This window comes from Atractosteus spatula, unplaced genomic scaffold (assembly GCF_055471065.1).
Source record: "Atractosteus spatula isolate fAtrSpa1 unplaced genomic scaffold, fAtrSpa1.hap1 Scaffold_60, whole genome shotgun sequence".
NCBI classification, from domain to species: Eukaryota; Metazoa; Chordata; class Actinopteri; order Semionotiformes; family Lepisosteidae; genus Atractosteus; species Atractosteus spatula.
In genome coordinates this window covers 54488-71293 of record NW_028296891.1, presented here as the reverse complement: position 1 = coordinate 71293, position 16806 = coordinate 54488, and the positions used below count along the sequence as shown (strand labels likewise).

Sequence of the window (16806 nt, the reverse complement as noted above, 5' to 3'; positions counted from 1 at the left end):
GAACTCATGTTTATTTGTGGCAAAGTACAGCCCAGTGAGATCAGGGTAAAAACACAGCCCAGTGAGATCAGGTTAAAAACACAGTACAGCCCAGTGAGATCTCAGGGTAAAAACACAGGACAGTGCAGTACAGCCCAGTGAGATCAGGGTAAAAACACAGGACAGTGCAGTACAGCCCAGTGATATCTCAGGGTAAAAACACAGGACAGTGCAGTAGAACCCAGTGAGATCAGGGTAAAAACACAGGACAGTGCAGTAGAGCCCAGTGATATCTCAGGGTAAAAACACAGGACACTGCAGTACAGCCCAGTGAGATCAGGTTAAAAACACAGGACAGCCCAGTGAGATCAGGGTAAAAACACAGGACAGTGCAGTAGAGCCCAGTGAGATCAGGGTAAAAACACAGGACAGCGCAGTAGAGCCCAGTGAGATCAGGGTAAAAACACAGGACAGCCCAGTGAGATCAGGGTATAAACACAGGACAGTGCAGTACAGCTCAGTGAGATCAGGGTAAAAACACAGTCCAGCCCAGTGAGATCAGGGTATAAACACAGGACAGCGCAGTACAGCCCAGTGAGATCTCAGGGTAAAAACACAAGACAGCGCAGTAAAAACACAGTGTAAAAGGGGTTGGCATGACTCCTCTCCAGTCAAGGTCTCTGAAAGTGTTGCTCTTGATGGGGTGGGGCGGGGGGTGGCTCGCAGTTCTCAGAGAAACAGACTTCAAGCCCAGTTCAGTTCAGGCGGATCAGCAGAGTGACGATCACCGCGCGTCATAAAGACAACGACAAGGGCAACATCTGGGTGGAGTCTGCATGTTCTGTATAGCGTCTGTGCGGGTGTTTGAGTGTGCCTCTCTTTCCGAAAGGTTACTCCTACTTGTCTATCAGGGTTCCGAACTCAAAAACCAGCGGGGCCTATCATTATCATTAATTATCATTATCATTAATTATCATTCTTATTAATTACTACAGAAAAGCACCACTGCGACGATTCGGGAGGAAAGAGTCCAACCCTGCATGCTAATGATCAGCAGGAAGATCAATCCCGTCAACACTCCTGCTGTGGCCCACAGTGACCTAGACATGCCCAGACCGAATCGATCGATCACCGAGAGCCTGCAGCTTGACCTCTGACCTGCGGAGCTCGCACTCTTGGGGGCTGGGGGGCTCGGGCTGAAATAACGCACACAGAGGGCCACTTCGCAAGGAAGATCCTTTAATCGCACACTGCCTGGGAGAGGAAAGGCGGTTTAAGTCGGCACACAGGATAACGTCCATCCCAGCAATTCCCTGAGGGGAAAAACCTCCCAGAACAACATAAAACTAAAATACACAGAGTTCAGAGTTCAGAGTTCAGAGTTCAGTTTCTTGTCATTTGCACAAGTGCAGTGAAATGCTTATTTGGTTACATACTGTATATACACACACAAGTGTAATAATGCAATTATTCAACATAAAATCAGACGCCTTAGAAAACAAAGCACTTGTATACCCGTATCCTGTTCCACCCCAGCAGATATCGAAGGACAAACCTCACTGTTTTGATTGCAGTAGAAAGGGGTTTGTGACAGAAACAGGAACAGCAGGACGGCGCTGGGTCCGACAGCCCCGGAGTCAAGTGGCTAATATCGACAATAAAAAGGCTGAAGTGGCGCTCAGCGAGAGTGTATGGTGGTCCGCACTGCCCCCCAAACGCTCCCCCGTCTTCCACTCGTTCTCCCGCTACATCGCCTTTGCCGCCCTCCCTCCTCCTTCATCCGGGCTTGGGACCGGCGGGACGCGGCCCGGCGGAGTTAAACAGCACCCGGGCAGCCAGGCTGCGGCCCGCACTCTGACCCCTCCTCCTCCTCCTCCTCCTCGGTCAGGGGGCCGCCGTCCCAGCATGCCCTGGGGCAGGCAGCAGGGCTCCGATGGCGAGTTACGAGTGTCCACTCCGGAGCAGAGGACAGGGGACAGCAGGGAGCTGACCGTCACACAGAGTGACCAGTCTAGAGGAGCTGGACAGCTGAGAGTCTGGAGCTGGACAGAGGACAGCAGAGAGCTGACCGTAACACAGAGTGACCAGTCTAGAGGAGCTGGACAGCTGAGAGTCTGGAGCTGGACAGAGGACAGCAGAGAGCTGACCGTAACACAGAGTGACCAGTCTAGAGGAGCTGGACAGCTGAGAGTCTGGAGCTGGACAGGGGACAGCAGGGAGCTGACCGTCACACAGAGTGACCAGTCTAGAGGAGCTGGACTGCTGAGAGTCTGGAGCTGGACAGGGGACAGCAGGGAGCTGACCGTCACACAGCGTGACCAGTCTAGAGGAGCAGTAGTGTCCTGTGGACAGCTGAGAGTCTGGAGCTGGACAGGGGACAGCAGGGAGCTGACCGTCACACAGAGTGACCAGTCTAGAGGAGCTGGACAGCTGAGAGTCTGGAGCTGGACAGAGGACAGCAGGGAGCTGTCCACCACACAGAGTGACCAGTCTAGAGGAGCTGGACAGCTGAGAGTCTGGAGCTGGACAGAGGACAGCAGAGAGCTGACCGTAACACAGAGTGACCAGTCTAGAGGAGCTGGACAGCTGAGAGTCTGGAGCTGGACAGGGGACAGCAGGGAGCTGACCGTCACACAGAGTGACCAGTCTAGAGGAGCTGGACTGCTGAGAGTCTGGAGCTGGACAGGGGACAGCAGGGAGCTGACCGTCACACAGCGTGACCAGTCTAGAGGAGCAGTAGTGTCCTGTGGAGAGCTGAGAGTCTGGAGCTGGACAGAGGACAGCAGGGAGCTGTCCACCACACAGAGTGACCAGTCTAGAGGAGCAGTAGTGTCCAGTGGACAGCTGAGAGTCTGGAGCTGGACAGAGGACAGCAGGGAGCTGACCGTCACACAGAGTGACCAGTCTAGAGGAGCTGTAGTGTCCAGTGGACAGCTGAGAGTCTGGAGCTGGACAGAGGACAGCAGAGAGCTGACCGTAACACAGAGTGACCAGTCTAGAGGAGCTGGACAGCTGAGAGTCTGGAGCTGGACAGGGGACAGCAGGGAGCTGACCGTCACACAGCGTGACCAGTCTAGAGGAGCTGTAGTGTCCAGTGGAGAGCTGAGAGTCTGGAGCTGGACAGAGGACAGCAGGGAGCTGACCGTCACACAGAGTGACCAGTCTAGAGGAGCTGGACAGCTGAGAGTCTGGAGCTGGACAGGGGACAGAGCCTCAGCACACAGTCACGACAGGAGGGGGTCTTTGGTAGCAGTGAGGTGTCCACTGGAGAGCTCTGCAGGCCCAGACGAAGGGAGGTGTCCGTTGGAGAGCAGATTCTTTTTAATGGCACAGGAATCTTCATGGGATACAACTGTCACGCCTGTAAGTCCTCTCTGCTGTTTCAGTTCCCACAGCTTTGTGATCATCTTCTTCTTCATCAGCACCACGAACACAAGAGTGAGGACCAGCGTAGCTACTGCTGTAGCAGCAACTGCAAGAATGATCCGGTGGTTTTCTCCGTTTCCCACACCTAGGGAGAAAAGGACAGAATTAGGGTTTGCTTTCTGGAAGATAAATAAGAAGCCCTCTGCTGTTTACAGGTCTTGTTCTGATGTAGCGATGTCCTCAGAGAAAGACCACGGAGGTGCTCAAGATTTTATCAACTGACGCGCGACCTCTGTGGTTCTGGGGCTCCAGCCCTGGTCCTGCCGCCTCTCCTGGTTTTCACTCCAACCCCGGAGAGCGAACTAACCACCTGCTCGATTTGAATATTTAATGTTTTTTTTTCTGCTCTGCTCTGACACTGGCGATTCTGCGCGAGTGGAGCAGTCCCAGTGGACGGACGAGCTCCGTCACGTCCAAGAGCTGAACGCGGATCAGACCCGGCTCAGGGCTGGGACAAAGAGCCGGTGAGTAGCGGGATACTCTTCTATCAACAGTACCTGTTTCTGCAGGGGGGGTGGTTGGATTGCTTGGAGTAAAGCTCTCTGCCTCTGAAACTGAACGACACAAAACATTACTGTGCTGTAATACACACGTGAGAACCTTTTTTTAAACTGTTTCAAATTAATCGGTTTGTGTCATTTTCCTCAATCCCAGATCCGCCAGATGTTCATGGACTGGAAGTAGAGAGCAGGAGCTCAGCTGAGCCCTTTCCTCCACACAACATGAGGACAGCAGGTTCGGGCAAGATGGCGGCTCTGGCCTGAACTACAGTTCCCAGAAGGCTGCTGCCCTTGGTCACCTGACTTGCCTCAGGAGGGCCATGAGACGGGTGATGCTTCAGAACACTATGAGTATAAATGGAAAAAAAGCACAGATTTACCTGATCCAAGATTTGAAGTGGAATCGCCATCCAAATGGCCTCTCTCTGAAACACAAAGACACAAGCTGAAAATCGGAATGAACCGTCTCTCCTGGCGCAGGAAGGGCAGACTGCTTCGCTGAGACGGGCCTGGACGAAGAAGAAAGCCCCTTACCTGCGACTGCCACCACGACGCTGCACGCGAACTGCAGAGTGTGGCTGTCCCGAGTCCAGTAGCAGCTGTAGACTCCTCTGTCCGCCACTTGTATCCGACTGATGTTGAGGGAGAGGTCCCCTTCGGCGACTCTGTTCACACTTTCAAAGTTCACTCGGTTCTCGAACCCTGCGCCATATCGAGGCGTCCCCTTGATCAGGGTGAAGACCCTCTCCTCGGGGGTCTCCCAGATCACGCTGAGCTCCTCCCTGGAGACGCGCTGCTTTATCTCACAGGGCAGAGTGGCCCCCTGCCCCTCTGTTACCCTGACGAAGACGGGAGTCTCCGACCGGGCTGTGGAAGAGACACGAGAGAGCGTTTTCTTACTCACAGGGGCTCCAACAATCACAGCAACAACAACTGTGAGATCGTCTCATGACCCATGAGTGCAAACTCAAAGTGACCTGTCTGTGTGTGTCCTGTGATGGGCTGGTGTCCTGTCCAGGGTGTGTGTGTGTGTCCTGTGATGGACTGATGTCCTGTCCAGGGTGTGTGTGTGTGTGTGTGTGTGTGTGTGTCCTGTGATGGACTGGTGTCCTGTCCAGGGTGTGTGTGTGTATGTGTTGTGATGGGCTGGTGTCCTGTCCAGGGTGGGTGGGTGTGTGTGTGTGTCCTGTGATGGACTGGTGTCCTGTCCAGACTGTGTCCTGCCTTGTGCCTGTTGCATGCTGGGATAGGGCATTTGTGTGTGTCACTGTGTTTCTGTCGTGGAAGAGCTCGAAGACACCAAAGGGGCACCGGTGCCCATCTGGAGAGCCGAGCAGCGGGCGGGAGCTTGTGTGGTTGCGTTTTGGATCTCTCTGCTCACACCCCCTGTGCAGAGCAGGACTGTAGTGAGCTGAACTGCCACCAGGGGGCGCAAAACCTTTCCTCGCCTCAGGGAATGTTTTTTTAGGGACACACAACGCACAACATTACACATCACATCTCTACAGAAAAGCTCATGTCGCCACATGTGCAGGAGCACACAGTTTGTTTGAGCATGACTGGCCCACACCTATGTATTAATTGCTTTAGGAAAATAAAGTGCACATTTCGAAAGGCACTAATGAATATTTGTATCTATTTGAGTACACTGTGCGTCAGAGGGAAGTCTGGCTTTTTAGACTGGAAAGAAAAGCCAGACTAATCGTGGTTGTTTAGAAACTGTCAGCTGCTTCACACGTAACTGCCACCCCTGTCTGGCCAGGACAGGTGACGTTTCACGTTCCCGTTGCTGTTACTTATTAGGTCTGGAATGTGCTGTCTACACTGTGTGGGGTTGTGTGGTGTACTGTGTGTCCTGAGAGATCAGAGGGAATTGGAATCCCAGGGAGACCAGGGTAAAAACACAGGACAGCGCAGTGAGATCAGGGTAAAAACACAGGACAGTGCAGTACAGCCCAGTGAGATCAGGGTAAAAACACAGGACAGCGCAGTGAGATCAGGGTAAAAACACAGGACAGCGCAGTGAGATCAGGGTAAAAACACAGGGCAGCACAGTGAGATCAGGGTAAAAACACAGGGCAGCGCAGTGAGATCAGAGTAAAAACACAGGACAGCTCAGTAGAGCCCAGTGAGATCAGGGTAAAAACACAGGACAGTGCAGTAGAGCCCAGTGAGATCAAGGTAAAAACACAGTACAGCCCAGTGAGATCAAGGTTAAAACACAGTATGGCACAGTCATACGGAGCTCTGCTGTACTGAGTGTGTCCTGAGAGAGGAGTGCGAGTCAGAAGCTCAATGCACACGTATATATGGCAATACACTCCTCCTCTCCTAACACACGTGTCAGTGAGGGTCAGTCTCACTGGAAATATGACGACTAACGATTTTCAAGGGCAGCTTGCAGACAAAACAGACACAGAGACACGTCACAGCAGAAGAACGGTTTATTCAGGTTTGCCGATGATCGCAGAAGCATTTCGTCGTGCAGAAGGGAACAGAGCCCCTTCTGTAGCAGAAAACGATGAGGCGAAAACGACAAGACTTCAGTGGGGTCCTTCCTCTCCTCCACGGTCGTCTTCGTTCTCCTTCGAGCTCGATCACACGCAAAAAAAGCAGGCTGCAAGGCGGATCTGGACGCTATAAATTGGGCCAAGGTGATGATCGACCAGCCCAAAAGAACGACCAGCCAATGAGGATGATGAAGATGCCGCAAGCAGTGGCCAACTGTGGTTTCCAGGAAATCTGGGACTGACACACACGGACAGGCTGAGGGAACTGAGTCTCTTCAGTCTGAAGGGAGCGTCCCACACTGACAGGCTGAGGGAACTGAGTCTCTTCAGTCTGAAGGGAGTGTCCCACATGGACAGGCTGAGAGAACTGAGTCTCTTCAGTCTGGAGGGAGTGTCCCACACTGACAGGCTGAGGGAACTGGGTCTCTTCAGTCTGAAGGGAGTGTCCCACACTGACAGGCTGAGGGAACTGAGTCTCTTCAGTCTGGAGGGAGTGTCCCACACTGACAGGCTGAGGGAACTGGGTCTCTTCAGTCTGAAGGGAGCGTCCCACACTGACAGGCTGAGGGAACTGAGTCTCTTTAGTCTGGAGGGAGTGTCCCACACTGACAGGCTGAGGGAACTGGGTCTCTTCAGTCTGAAGGGAGCGTCCCCACACTGACAGGCTGAGGGAACTGAGTCTCTTTAGTCTGGAGGGAGTGTCCCACACTGGGGGACTGGAGGAACTGAGTCTCTTCAGTCTGAAGGGAGCGTCCCACACTGACAGGCTGAGGGAACTGAGTCTCTTCAGTCTGAAGGGAGTGTCCCACATGGACAGGCTGAGAGAACTGAGTCTCTTCAGTCTGGAGGGAGTGTCCCACACTGACAGGCTGAGGGAACTGGGTCTCTTCAGTCTGAAGGGAGTGTCCCACACTGACAGGCTGAGGGAACTGAGTCTCTTCAGTCTGGAGGGAGTGTCCCACACTGACAGGCTGAGGGAACTGGGTCTCTTCAGTCTGAAGGGAGCGTCCCACACTGACAGGCTGAGGGAACTGAGTCTCTTTAGTCTGGAGGGAGTGTCCCACACTGACAGGCTGAGGGAACTGAGTCTCTTCAGTCTGAAGGGAGCGTCCCACACTGACAGGCTGAGGGAACTGAGTCTCTTCAGTCTTGAACAGAAAAGACTACCTGAGTACCTGACAAGTATGCAAAATCCCAGCAACTTGAGAATGAGGAGTGAAAGATGAACCACAGCAGAAGACCATTTTCTCAATCTGATCCGAGGGACGTCATGACTTTCTCAATGTTTCTAAGCATAAGCACGGTCCGATCAGCGGACCATATCACATGTAACCGAGTTTCACTCCGAATCGTCAAACACGTCCCGTTTCTCCTCCTGGACTAAACTCCTGCAGCGCTCTGCCAGCTGGATCGACTTCAGACACTCCTGTGTGGTTCCGAAAAAAATTCCTCCTACGAAACGCCTGCTCCCCAGTCTCTACCGGGATGGACCTGGAAAATTCTCCTGCTGACCTCGCGGGCGCCAGCACGTCCCCGATCAAATCTACGCCCTCCGCCGACGGCTGCAAAGCCTGCCCTTCACTTTCCATTCTCAAACACCCAGATTTTGTCTGTGCCCACCCCGGTTTGGTTTCTTAGGGTGCAGAAATGGGCTGCGAGGCGCTATATCTGGGTGCATTCTGAACCGAGCGGGTTGCGGGGGGGGGGACGAGGGGCTCAGAGGCGTTCGGGCGAGACTGTCCTTACCTTGCAAGGTGGGACACAGACAGAGCAGCAGCGCGTACAGGCGACCTGTCAGGGAGGGAGGGAGAGAGAGAGAGAGAGAGAGAGAGAGAGAGAGAGAGGCCTGGCTAGTACTTGGATGGGAGACAAGCCTGGGAATACCAGGTGCTGTAAGCTTTCTGCAGTTCCCCTCACAGGATCAATAAAGAATCTAGCTTTCGCAGAGCCCAGCCTGCTCTCCATGAGACACACAGACAGGGAGAGAGAAGCTGGGGGTCAGAGCGCAGGATCGGCCATTTATACAGCACCCCTGGAGCAGCTGGGGTTCAGGGCCTTGCTCAGGGGCCCAACGCAGGAGGATTCCTCAGCTGGCTGCGGGATCTGAACTGGCAAACCTCCCAGCCACAGGCACAGATCCCTAGCCAAGGCATGTAGCTGGTGTTGCGTAATGTCAGGGCGAAGGATAGAATTTGCGTGTGCAGAAAGCTTTATTCACACATTACCACAGACGACTCCTAAAGTCATATTGCTTAACACGGTCAGCTTGGGGATTAAAATGGTTCAAAAACAATGCGTTTAGTGGGGATGTTAACAGGGCCCTGTTGTTGAAGCTGATACCCTGGCTTCTCTCCAGACACAGCTGGGTGAGCTCCTCCAGTCAGGACAGGGGGCTCTACTGTACACAGAGAGGGGCGGGAGGGGGGAACAAGCCGATACCCTGGCTTCTCTCCAGACACAGCTGGGTGAGCTCCTCCAGTCAGGACAGGAGGCTCTACTGTACACAGAGAGGGGTGGGAGGGGGGAACAAGCCGATACCCTGGCTTCTCTCCAGACACAGCTGGGTGAGCTCCTCCAGTCAGGACAGGAGGCTCTACTGTACACAGAGAGGGGTGGGAGGGGGGAACAAGCCGAGACCCTGGCTTCTCTCCAGACACAGCTGGGTGAGCTCCTCCAGTCAGGACAGGAGGCTCTACTGTACACAGAGAGGGGCGGGAGGGGGGAACAAGCCGATACCCTGGCTTCTCTCCAGACACAGCTGGGTGAGCTCCTCCAGTCAGGACAGGAGGCTCTACTGTACACAGAGAGGGGTGGGAGGGGGGAACAAGCCGATACCCTGGCTTCTCTCCAGACACAGCTGGGTGAGCTCCTCCAGTCAGGACAGGAGGCTCTACTGTACACAGAGAGGGGTGGGAGGGGGGAACAAGCCGAGACCCTGGCTTCTCTCCAGACACAGCTGGGTGAGCTCCTCCAGTCAGGACAGGAGGCTCTACTGTACACAGAGAGGGGCGGGAGGGGGGAACAAGCCGATACCCTGGCTTCTCTCCAGACACAGCTGGGTGAGCTCCTCCAGTCAGGACAGGAGGCTCTACTGTACACAGAGAGGGGCGGGAGGGGGGAACAAGCCGATACCCTGGCTTCTCTCCAGACACAGCTGGGTGAGCTCCTCCAGTCAGGACAGGAGGCTCTACTGTACACAGAGAGGGGCGGGAGGGGGGAACAAGCCGATACCCTGGCTTCTCTCCAGACACAGCTGGGTGAGCTCCTCCAGTCAGGACAGGAGGCTCTACTGTACACAGAGAGAGGCGGGAGGGGGGAACAAGCCGATACCCTTGCTTCTCTCCAGACACAGCTGGGTGAGCTCCTCCAGTCAGGACAGGAGGCTCTACTGTACACAGAGAGGGGTGGGAGGGGGGAACAAGCCGATACCCTGGCTTCTCTCCAGACACAGCTGGGTGAGCTCCTCCAGTCAGGACAGGAGGCTCTACTGTACACAGAGAGGGGTGGGAGGGGGGAACAAGCCGAGACCCTGGCTTCTCTCCAGACACAGCTGGGTGAGCTCCTCCAGTCAGGACAGGAGGCTCTACTGTACACAGAGAGGGGTGGGAGGGGGGAACAAGCCGATACCCTGGCTTCTCTCCAGACACAGCTGGGTGAGCTCCTCCAGTCAGGACAGGAGGCTCTACTGTACACAGAGAGGGGCGGGAGGGGGGAACAAGCCGATACCCTGGCTTCTCTCCAGACACAGCTGGGTGAGCTCCTCCAGTCAGGACAGGAGGCTCTACTGTACACAGAGAGGGGTGGGAGGGGGGAACAAGCCAATACCCTGGCTTCTCTCCAGACACAGCTGGGTGAGCTCCTCCAGTCAGGACAGGAGGCTCTACTGTACACAGAGAGGGGTGGGAGGGGGGAACAAGCCGAGACCCTGGCTTCTCTCCAGACACAGCTGGGTGAGCTCCTCCAGTCAGGACAGGAGGCTCTACTGTACACAGAGAGGGGTGGGAGAGGGGAACAAGCCGATACCCTGGCTTCTCTCCAGACACAGCTGGGTGAGCTCCTCCAGTCAGGACAGGAGGCTCTACTGTACACAGAGAGGGGCGGGAGGGGGGAACAAGCCGATACCCTGGCTTCTCTCCAGACACAGCTGGGTGAGCTCCTCCAGTCAGGACAGGAGGCTCTACTGTACACAGAGAGAGGCGGGAGGGGGGAACAAGCCGATACCCTTGCTTCTCTCCAGACACAGCTGGGTGAGCTCCTCCAGTCAGGACAGGAGGCACTACTGTACACAGAGAGAGGCGGGAGGGGGGAACAAGTCGATACCCTGGCTTCTCTCCAGACACAGCTGGGAGAGATCTTTGAACAAGTTAACTTCCCAGGTGGTCCTCTTTTGATGGGTCTCTATGGAAACCCTTCACGTAATATCTCTCTTTTTCTCAGATTTTCCAGCAAACCTGAGAAACTTTAAAGGCCGGCGGGCGGGCAGGCGGTCTGGAAACTCACCTCCGGGCGACATGGCGAAGATAGCGGCCGACCAGCGTCTGTCCACCGGCAGCAGTTTCACCGGGGGATTCCTGGCGGCGAAAAATCAACCGTTTGAGAAGAAAGCAGGGAAAGAACTCTCCGGACTTCCCTGCAGCGAAGCGACGATACAGCCGGTTTTTTCTCTTCGGTCCTGTAACTTGAAAAAGACGACTAGCCAAGGACGTGTGCGGTCTGGAGGACTGCCAGTGTGTCGTCTTCGCGAGAGTCACGGGGGACAACGTGGCTCGTATCTCGTGGGTGTGGGCCTATTTGACGAACGCCACATACACTCAAGTTATTATTATTTTATTTACAAGAGTCCGAACGGAGGGTATTGTTGCTTTTCAGAGGTCTGTTTTTGAAGGGCTTTTAAATCGATCATACCGGCGATGTTTTGTTTTGTTTTTTTTTTGCCCAGCTTCTCGTCTCAAAAGTCCAAAAACGTTGCTCTGGGTTTCAAAACAAGAAGCAGGTTCTGGCTGCTGTCTATCGAGTTTCCTTATTCCTTCAACTGAACGTCTGACTTCCCCCCCTCCGCCCGCCCTGAAGAGCAAAGCACGCATTTGAATTTCTCTTCCGGCTCACCTAACATGCAAAACGTTCAAAGTCAAACCTGGCAACAATTGTAGTGCCATTGAAATCCCCTTCGGCGGAGGCAGATGGTACCGAACAAAGACTAGAAGCCGGGTGGTTCCGAGCCAAAGGGCTCTTTGTCACCCGCGGAAAAGCGGGGCGTTATGACGATACCGGCGATACGCCCTTGGCGTTGTGCCGCGCTGGAGCAGCCTAGTCAACACGAAACGCGAACAAAGAGCCTTTATCTCGGTCTCTCCGTATCAAGTCGCCCTTCTGAGCTCCAATTACACTGGGATGAATAAAGCAAACACCGAGAGCAGCTGGAAACGGGGCTGCTTTGTCGGCTGTGGCTGGCTTTCCACAGCAACGATGCGCTTTTAACTCATTTACACGACCTGTGATCCTCGCCCCCCCCCCCACACGGCCGGGAACATCATGGAAAGCGTTTGTAGTTGGAGCGGGGTTGGTTTCAAACAAGACACAGGACAACCAAACCGTGCAAATGTCTGTTTATTTCAGTTCATATGTCCCACGCTGAAAAACCTTCGGGACTGATTGGCAAACGTGCATTCAAAAAAAAAAAAAGCTTAGCGTGAAAGAAACCGATAGTACGTCGCATTTCAACGCCATTGGAAACAACTCCGAATTATCGTTTGTAAGTTGACTTAGTCGTCGTTTGAACATCGTGAAATAGTCGTAAAAGCCTGTCTGCGGATGATTTCGAGATGTCAACACAGGAAAGTCGTCGTTTGAACATTGTAAAATCACATCCAGTGTATTTCTAATATGTGCCCCCTGACGATGCGTTATTTTAGATGTTGTATGCCCCCTTGTCGTGTATTTGTTGTTGTTGTGGTTATTGTTCAAATACCAAGGAAATTTCTAAAGAAAAAAACCCCAAACACACCCGACCCGAGTCTCTGCCCTGCGCTCTGCTACGCGTTCGCCGTCTCAAATCGCGCATTTTCGGACCGCAAGCCGGCGAGCTGCGTCGGTTCAGGACGAACGGCTTCCGAGCTCGTTTCTCGGCGCTCGCTGGAGAGAAAGCGCCAGGCGACGGCTTCACAGGGCTTACCTGTAAATGATCAAGCGCTGCGAGACTGGGCTGGGGCTGGGGAAAACGGCACTTGTAGTCTGTGGGTGTGGACATCGCGTGTCGGTGGGAGGGAGACGCTCAGAGAGAGAAAGACGCCTACAGTATATGTCAATAATTTATAACATGACTTTATGTGTTCACCTGTCCCAGCCTGAGGAACAGACAGTGAGCCCGTCTCTCAATAATAATAGTACAGTGTGTGATCTCCTGTCCCAGCCTGAGGAACAGTGAGTCTGTCTCTCAATAATAATAATACAGTGTGTGATCTCCTGTCCCAACCTGAGGAACAGACAGTGAGCCTGTCTCTCAATAATTATAATCCAGTGTGTGATCTCCTGTCCCAGCCTGAGGAACAGTGAGCCTGTCTCTCAATAATAATAATCCAGTGTGTGATCTCCTGTCCCAGCCTGAGGAACAGACAGTGAGCCTGTCTCTCAATAATAATCCAGTGTGTGATCTCCTGTCCCAGCCTGAGGAACAGACAGTGAGCCTGTCTCTCAATAATAATAATACAGCGTGTGATCTCCTGTCCCAGCCTGAGGAACAGACAGTGAGCCTGTCTCTCAATAATAATAATACAGTGTGTGATCTCCTGTCCCAGCCTGAGGAACAGACAGTGAGCCTGTCTCTCAATAATAATAATCCAGTGTGTGATCTCCTGTCCCAGCCTGAGGAACAGACAGTGAGCCTGTCTCTCAATAATAATAACACAGTGTGTGATCTCCTGTCCCAGCCTGAGGAACAGACAGTGAGCCTGTCTCTCAATAATAATAATACAGTGTGTGATCTCCTGTCCCAGCCTGAGGAACAGACAGTGAGCCTGTCTCTCAATAATAATAATCCAGTGTGTGATCTCCTGTCCCAGCCTGAGGAACAGACAGTGAGCCTGTCTCTCAATAATAATAACACAGTGTGTGATCTCCTGTCCCAGCCTGAGGAACAGACAGTGAGCCTGTCTCTCAATAATAATAATACAGTGTGTGATCTCCTGTCCCAGCCTGAGGAACAGACAGTGAGCCTGTCTCTCAATAATAATAATACAGTGTGTGATCTCCTGTCCCAGCCTGAGGAACAGACAGTGAGCCGATCTTCATACAAGAGGGATTAACTTTCATGCTACAACCAGCACTGCCCACTGTCCTCAGATCACCTGCAGGGAATCCCCCTTAATAATAATAATAATAATCCTTACCACTCAGATGGTCCAGAAACTCTTCACAGGTCCTGGGGATCCCACTACCGCCACCAGTGTGCAGCTCTTTACAGGTCAAGGGGATCCCACTACCACCACCAGTGTGCAGCTCTTTACAGGTCCTGGGGATCCCACTACCACCACCAGTGTGCAGCTCTTTACAGGTCCTGGGGATCCCACTTCCACCACCAGTGTGCAGCCCCACCTGGATGAAGCTCCAGTCCTCAGCCCCACACACCAGCTCTCAGTGGGGAGGAGAGCAGAGTGATGAAGCCAGTTCAGAGAGGGGGGTTATTAAGAGGCCATGATGGGTAAACACCAGGGGTGGTAATTTGGCCAGAGACACCGGGGTAACACCCCTACTCTTCTCGAGAGACACCCTGGGATTGTTAATGACCACAGAGAGTCAGGACCTCGGTTTGACGTCTCACCCGCAGGACGGTGCCTGTTTACAGTCCAGTGTCCCCGTCACTATACTGGGGCATTAGGACCCACACAGAGCGCAGGGTGAGAGCGCCCCCTGCCCCCTGCAGCAGCCTCAGTGTTTTCCCAGCAGTCTCCCCTCCAGGTACTGGCCAGGCTCACCCCTGCTGGGCTCCAGTGTCACCCTGGCGCGTACACTTTCACATTCAAACAGCTTATTCACATGACCAGTACGTTGCCCAAGTGTATACAGTCAACACAACATCGACAGACATGTATATACAAACATCATGGGGCATTTACACACAACATACGCCACGTTAATGAGAGACGGGCTCACTGTCTGATGATGATTATAATAATAATAAGAAGAAAAATGCTTATTTTTATCCTGTTCCTGTTCCCCGACCTACAATATTAGGAGATTCTACAAGTATTTGCGTTTGTTTACGAATCGCCTTTGCCGCCATTGTGTTTAAAACGCATTTTTCGACTCCTCTGAAAGATTGCCGACCGAACACGGGTTTTGTTTTTTCTCCCGAGCGTGCGGTCGGTCTTCTTGTAAAATGGAAACGCTTCTTCGTAGTCCTTAAGTTTCTGTTTTTCCGTACCAGCTTTCGTTTCTGCTCGCCCGCCGCGAGAAACGAAAGTGAACTGTTTTGTGTGTTTGTCTGGCACTCCAACACACAAAGGCGGGACTGTTCTCATAGTTCCTGTTCTCAGTTTAAAATTTCAAAGAATAATAATCACGCGATGTCCCGGATGCCTTTCAGAGAAACCGCCTGCCACAGAAACGCGGCCAGACGCTTGCCTGCAGTTTCTGCAGTGACCCGCGAGGTTACATAAAGTTACATAAGAAAGCCGACAGACGAGGTTGATCGGGGGGGGGGGTTGAGGTTCTCATCAAAAGGTCAACAACAGGGCTGGGCAGCTCGTTCCCCCCTCCCACTCCTCTCTGTGTACAGTAGAGCCTCGTGTCCTGACTGGAGGAGCTCACCCAGCTGTGTCTGGAGAGAAGCCAGGGTATCGGCTTGTTCCCCCCTCCCACTCCTCTCTGTGTACAGCAGAGCCTCCTGTCCTGACTGGAGGAGCTCACCCAGCTGTGTCTGGAGAGAAGCCAGGGTCTCGGCTTGTTCCCCCCTCCCACCCCTCTCTGTGTACAGCAGAGCCTCCTGTCCTGACTGGAGGAGCTCACCCAGCTGTGTCTGGAGAGAAGCCAGGGTCTCGGCTTGTTCCCCCCTCCCACCCCTCTCTGTGTACAGCAGAGCCTCCTGTCCTGACTGGAGGAGCTCACCCAGCTGTGTCTGGAGAGAAGCCAGGGTCTCGGCTTGTTCCCCCCTCCCGCCCCTTCTCTGTGTACAGTAGAGCCCCCTGTCCTGACTGGAGGAGCTCACCCAGCTGTGTCTGGAGAGAAGCCAGGGTCTCGGCTTGTTCCCCCCTCCCGCCCCTCTCTGTGTACAGCAGAGCCTCCTGTCCTGACTGGAGGAGCTCACCCAGCTGTGTCTGGAGAGAAGCCAGGGTCTCGGCTTGTTCCCCCCTCCCGCCCCTCTCTGTGTACAGTAGAGCCTCCTGTCCTGACTGGAGGAGCTCACCCAGCTGTGTCTGGAGAGAAGCCAGGGTCTCGGCTTGTTCCCCCCTCCCACCCCTCTCTGTGTACAGCAGAGCCTCCTGTCCTGACTGGAGGAGCTCACCCAGCTGTGTCTGGAGAGAAGCCAGGGTCTCGGCTTGTTCCCCCCTCCCGCCCCTCTCTGTGTACAGTAGAGCCCCCTGTCCTGACTGGAGGAGCTCACCCAGCTGTGTCTGGAGAGAAGCCAGGGTCTCGGCTTGTTCCCCCCTCCCACCCCTCTCTGTGTACAGCAGAGCCTCCTGTCCTGACTGGAGGAGCTCACCCAGCTGTGTCTGGAGAGAAGCCAGGGTCTCGGCTTGTTCCCCCCTCCCGCCCCTCTCTGTGTACAGTAGAGCCCCCTGTCCTGACTGGAGGAGCTCACCCAGCTGTGTCTGGAGAGAAGCCAGGGTCTCGGCTTGTTCCCCCCTCCCACCCCTCTCTGTGTACAGCAGAGCCTCCTGTCCTGACTGGAGGAGCTCACCCAGCTGTGTCTGGAGAGAAGCCAGGGTCTCGGCTTGTTCCCCCCTCCCGCCCCTCTCTGTGTACAGTAGAGCCTCCTGTCCTGACTGGAGGAGCTCACCCAGCTGTGTCTGGAGAGAAGCCAGGGTCTCGGCTTGTTCCCCCCTCCCACCCCTCTCTGTGTACAGTAGAGCCTCCTGTCCTGACTGGAGGAGCTCACCCAGCTGTGTCTGGAGAGAAACCAGGGTCTCGGCTTGTTCCCCCCTCCCGCCCCTCTCTGTGTACAGCAGAGCCACCTGTCCTGACTGGGGCACTTTCACACCGGCACACTGGATGCTGTGTACGCACCAGACCTTTAGTTTTTATCTGTAAACTCATACTGTGCCTACTTTGGAGTGCGAGTCAACCTGTACTTTCTGAAGGACTTTTGTCAGGGGAATATTACTGCCACCAGCAGCAGACTTTGCATCTTCTGTGAGCTTGGCATCAGTGTGCTCATTTGGCATCCTCGTCAATTA

General features: G+C 54.0%; 1 protein-coding gene across 1 annotated transcript; it reads right to left on the bottom strand.

The window, feature by feature from the left end:
• Positions 1 to 1201: 1201 nt before the first annotated feature.
• Positions 1202 to 16794, bottom strand: LOC148806033 (uncharacterized). Its single transcript, XM_088909678.1, has 8 exons — positions 16678 to 16794; positions 12588 to 12646; positions 10916 to 10986; positions 8162 to 8206; positions 4440 to 4772; positions 4286 to 4330; positions 3903 to 3959; positions 1202 to 3490 (listed from the first exon to the last, which is right to left on the bottom strand). Exons 1-8 carry the CDS (start codon positions 16792 to 16794, stop codon positions 3204 to 3206), a joined length of 1014 nt encoding a protein of 337 aa, XP_088765804.1. The 3' UTR covers positions 1202 to 3203.
• Positions 16795 to 16806: the final 12 nt, after the last annotated feature.

Bases quoted from the DNA above. Each gene is read 5' to 3' on its own strand.
- LOC148806033 (XM_088909678.1), bottom strand. From the start codon at position 16,794: ATGCCAAATGAGCACACTGATGCCAAGCTCACAGAAGATGCAAAGTCT. The intron at 12,647-16,677 runs GTAGGCACAGTA...CCACACCCACAG, and splicing joins AGGTTGACTCGCACTCCAAA to ACTACAAGTGCCGTTTTCCC. The intron at 4,773-8,161 runs GTAAGGACAGTC...TCTCTTCCACAG, and splicing joins TCTGTGTCCCACCTTGCAAG to CCCGGTCGGAGACTCCCGTC.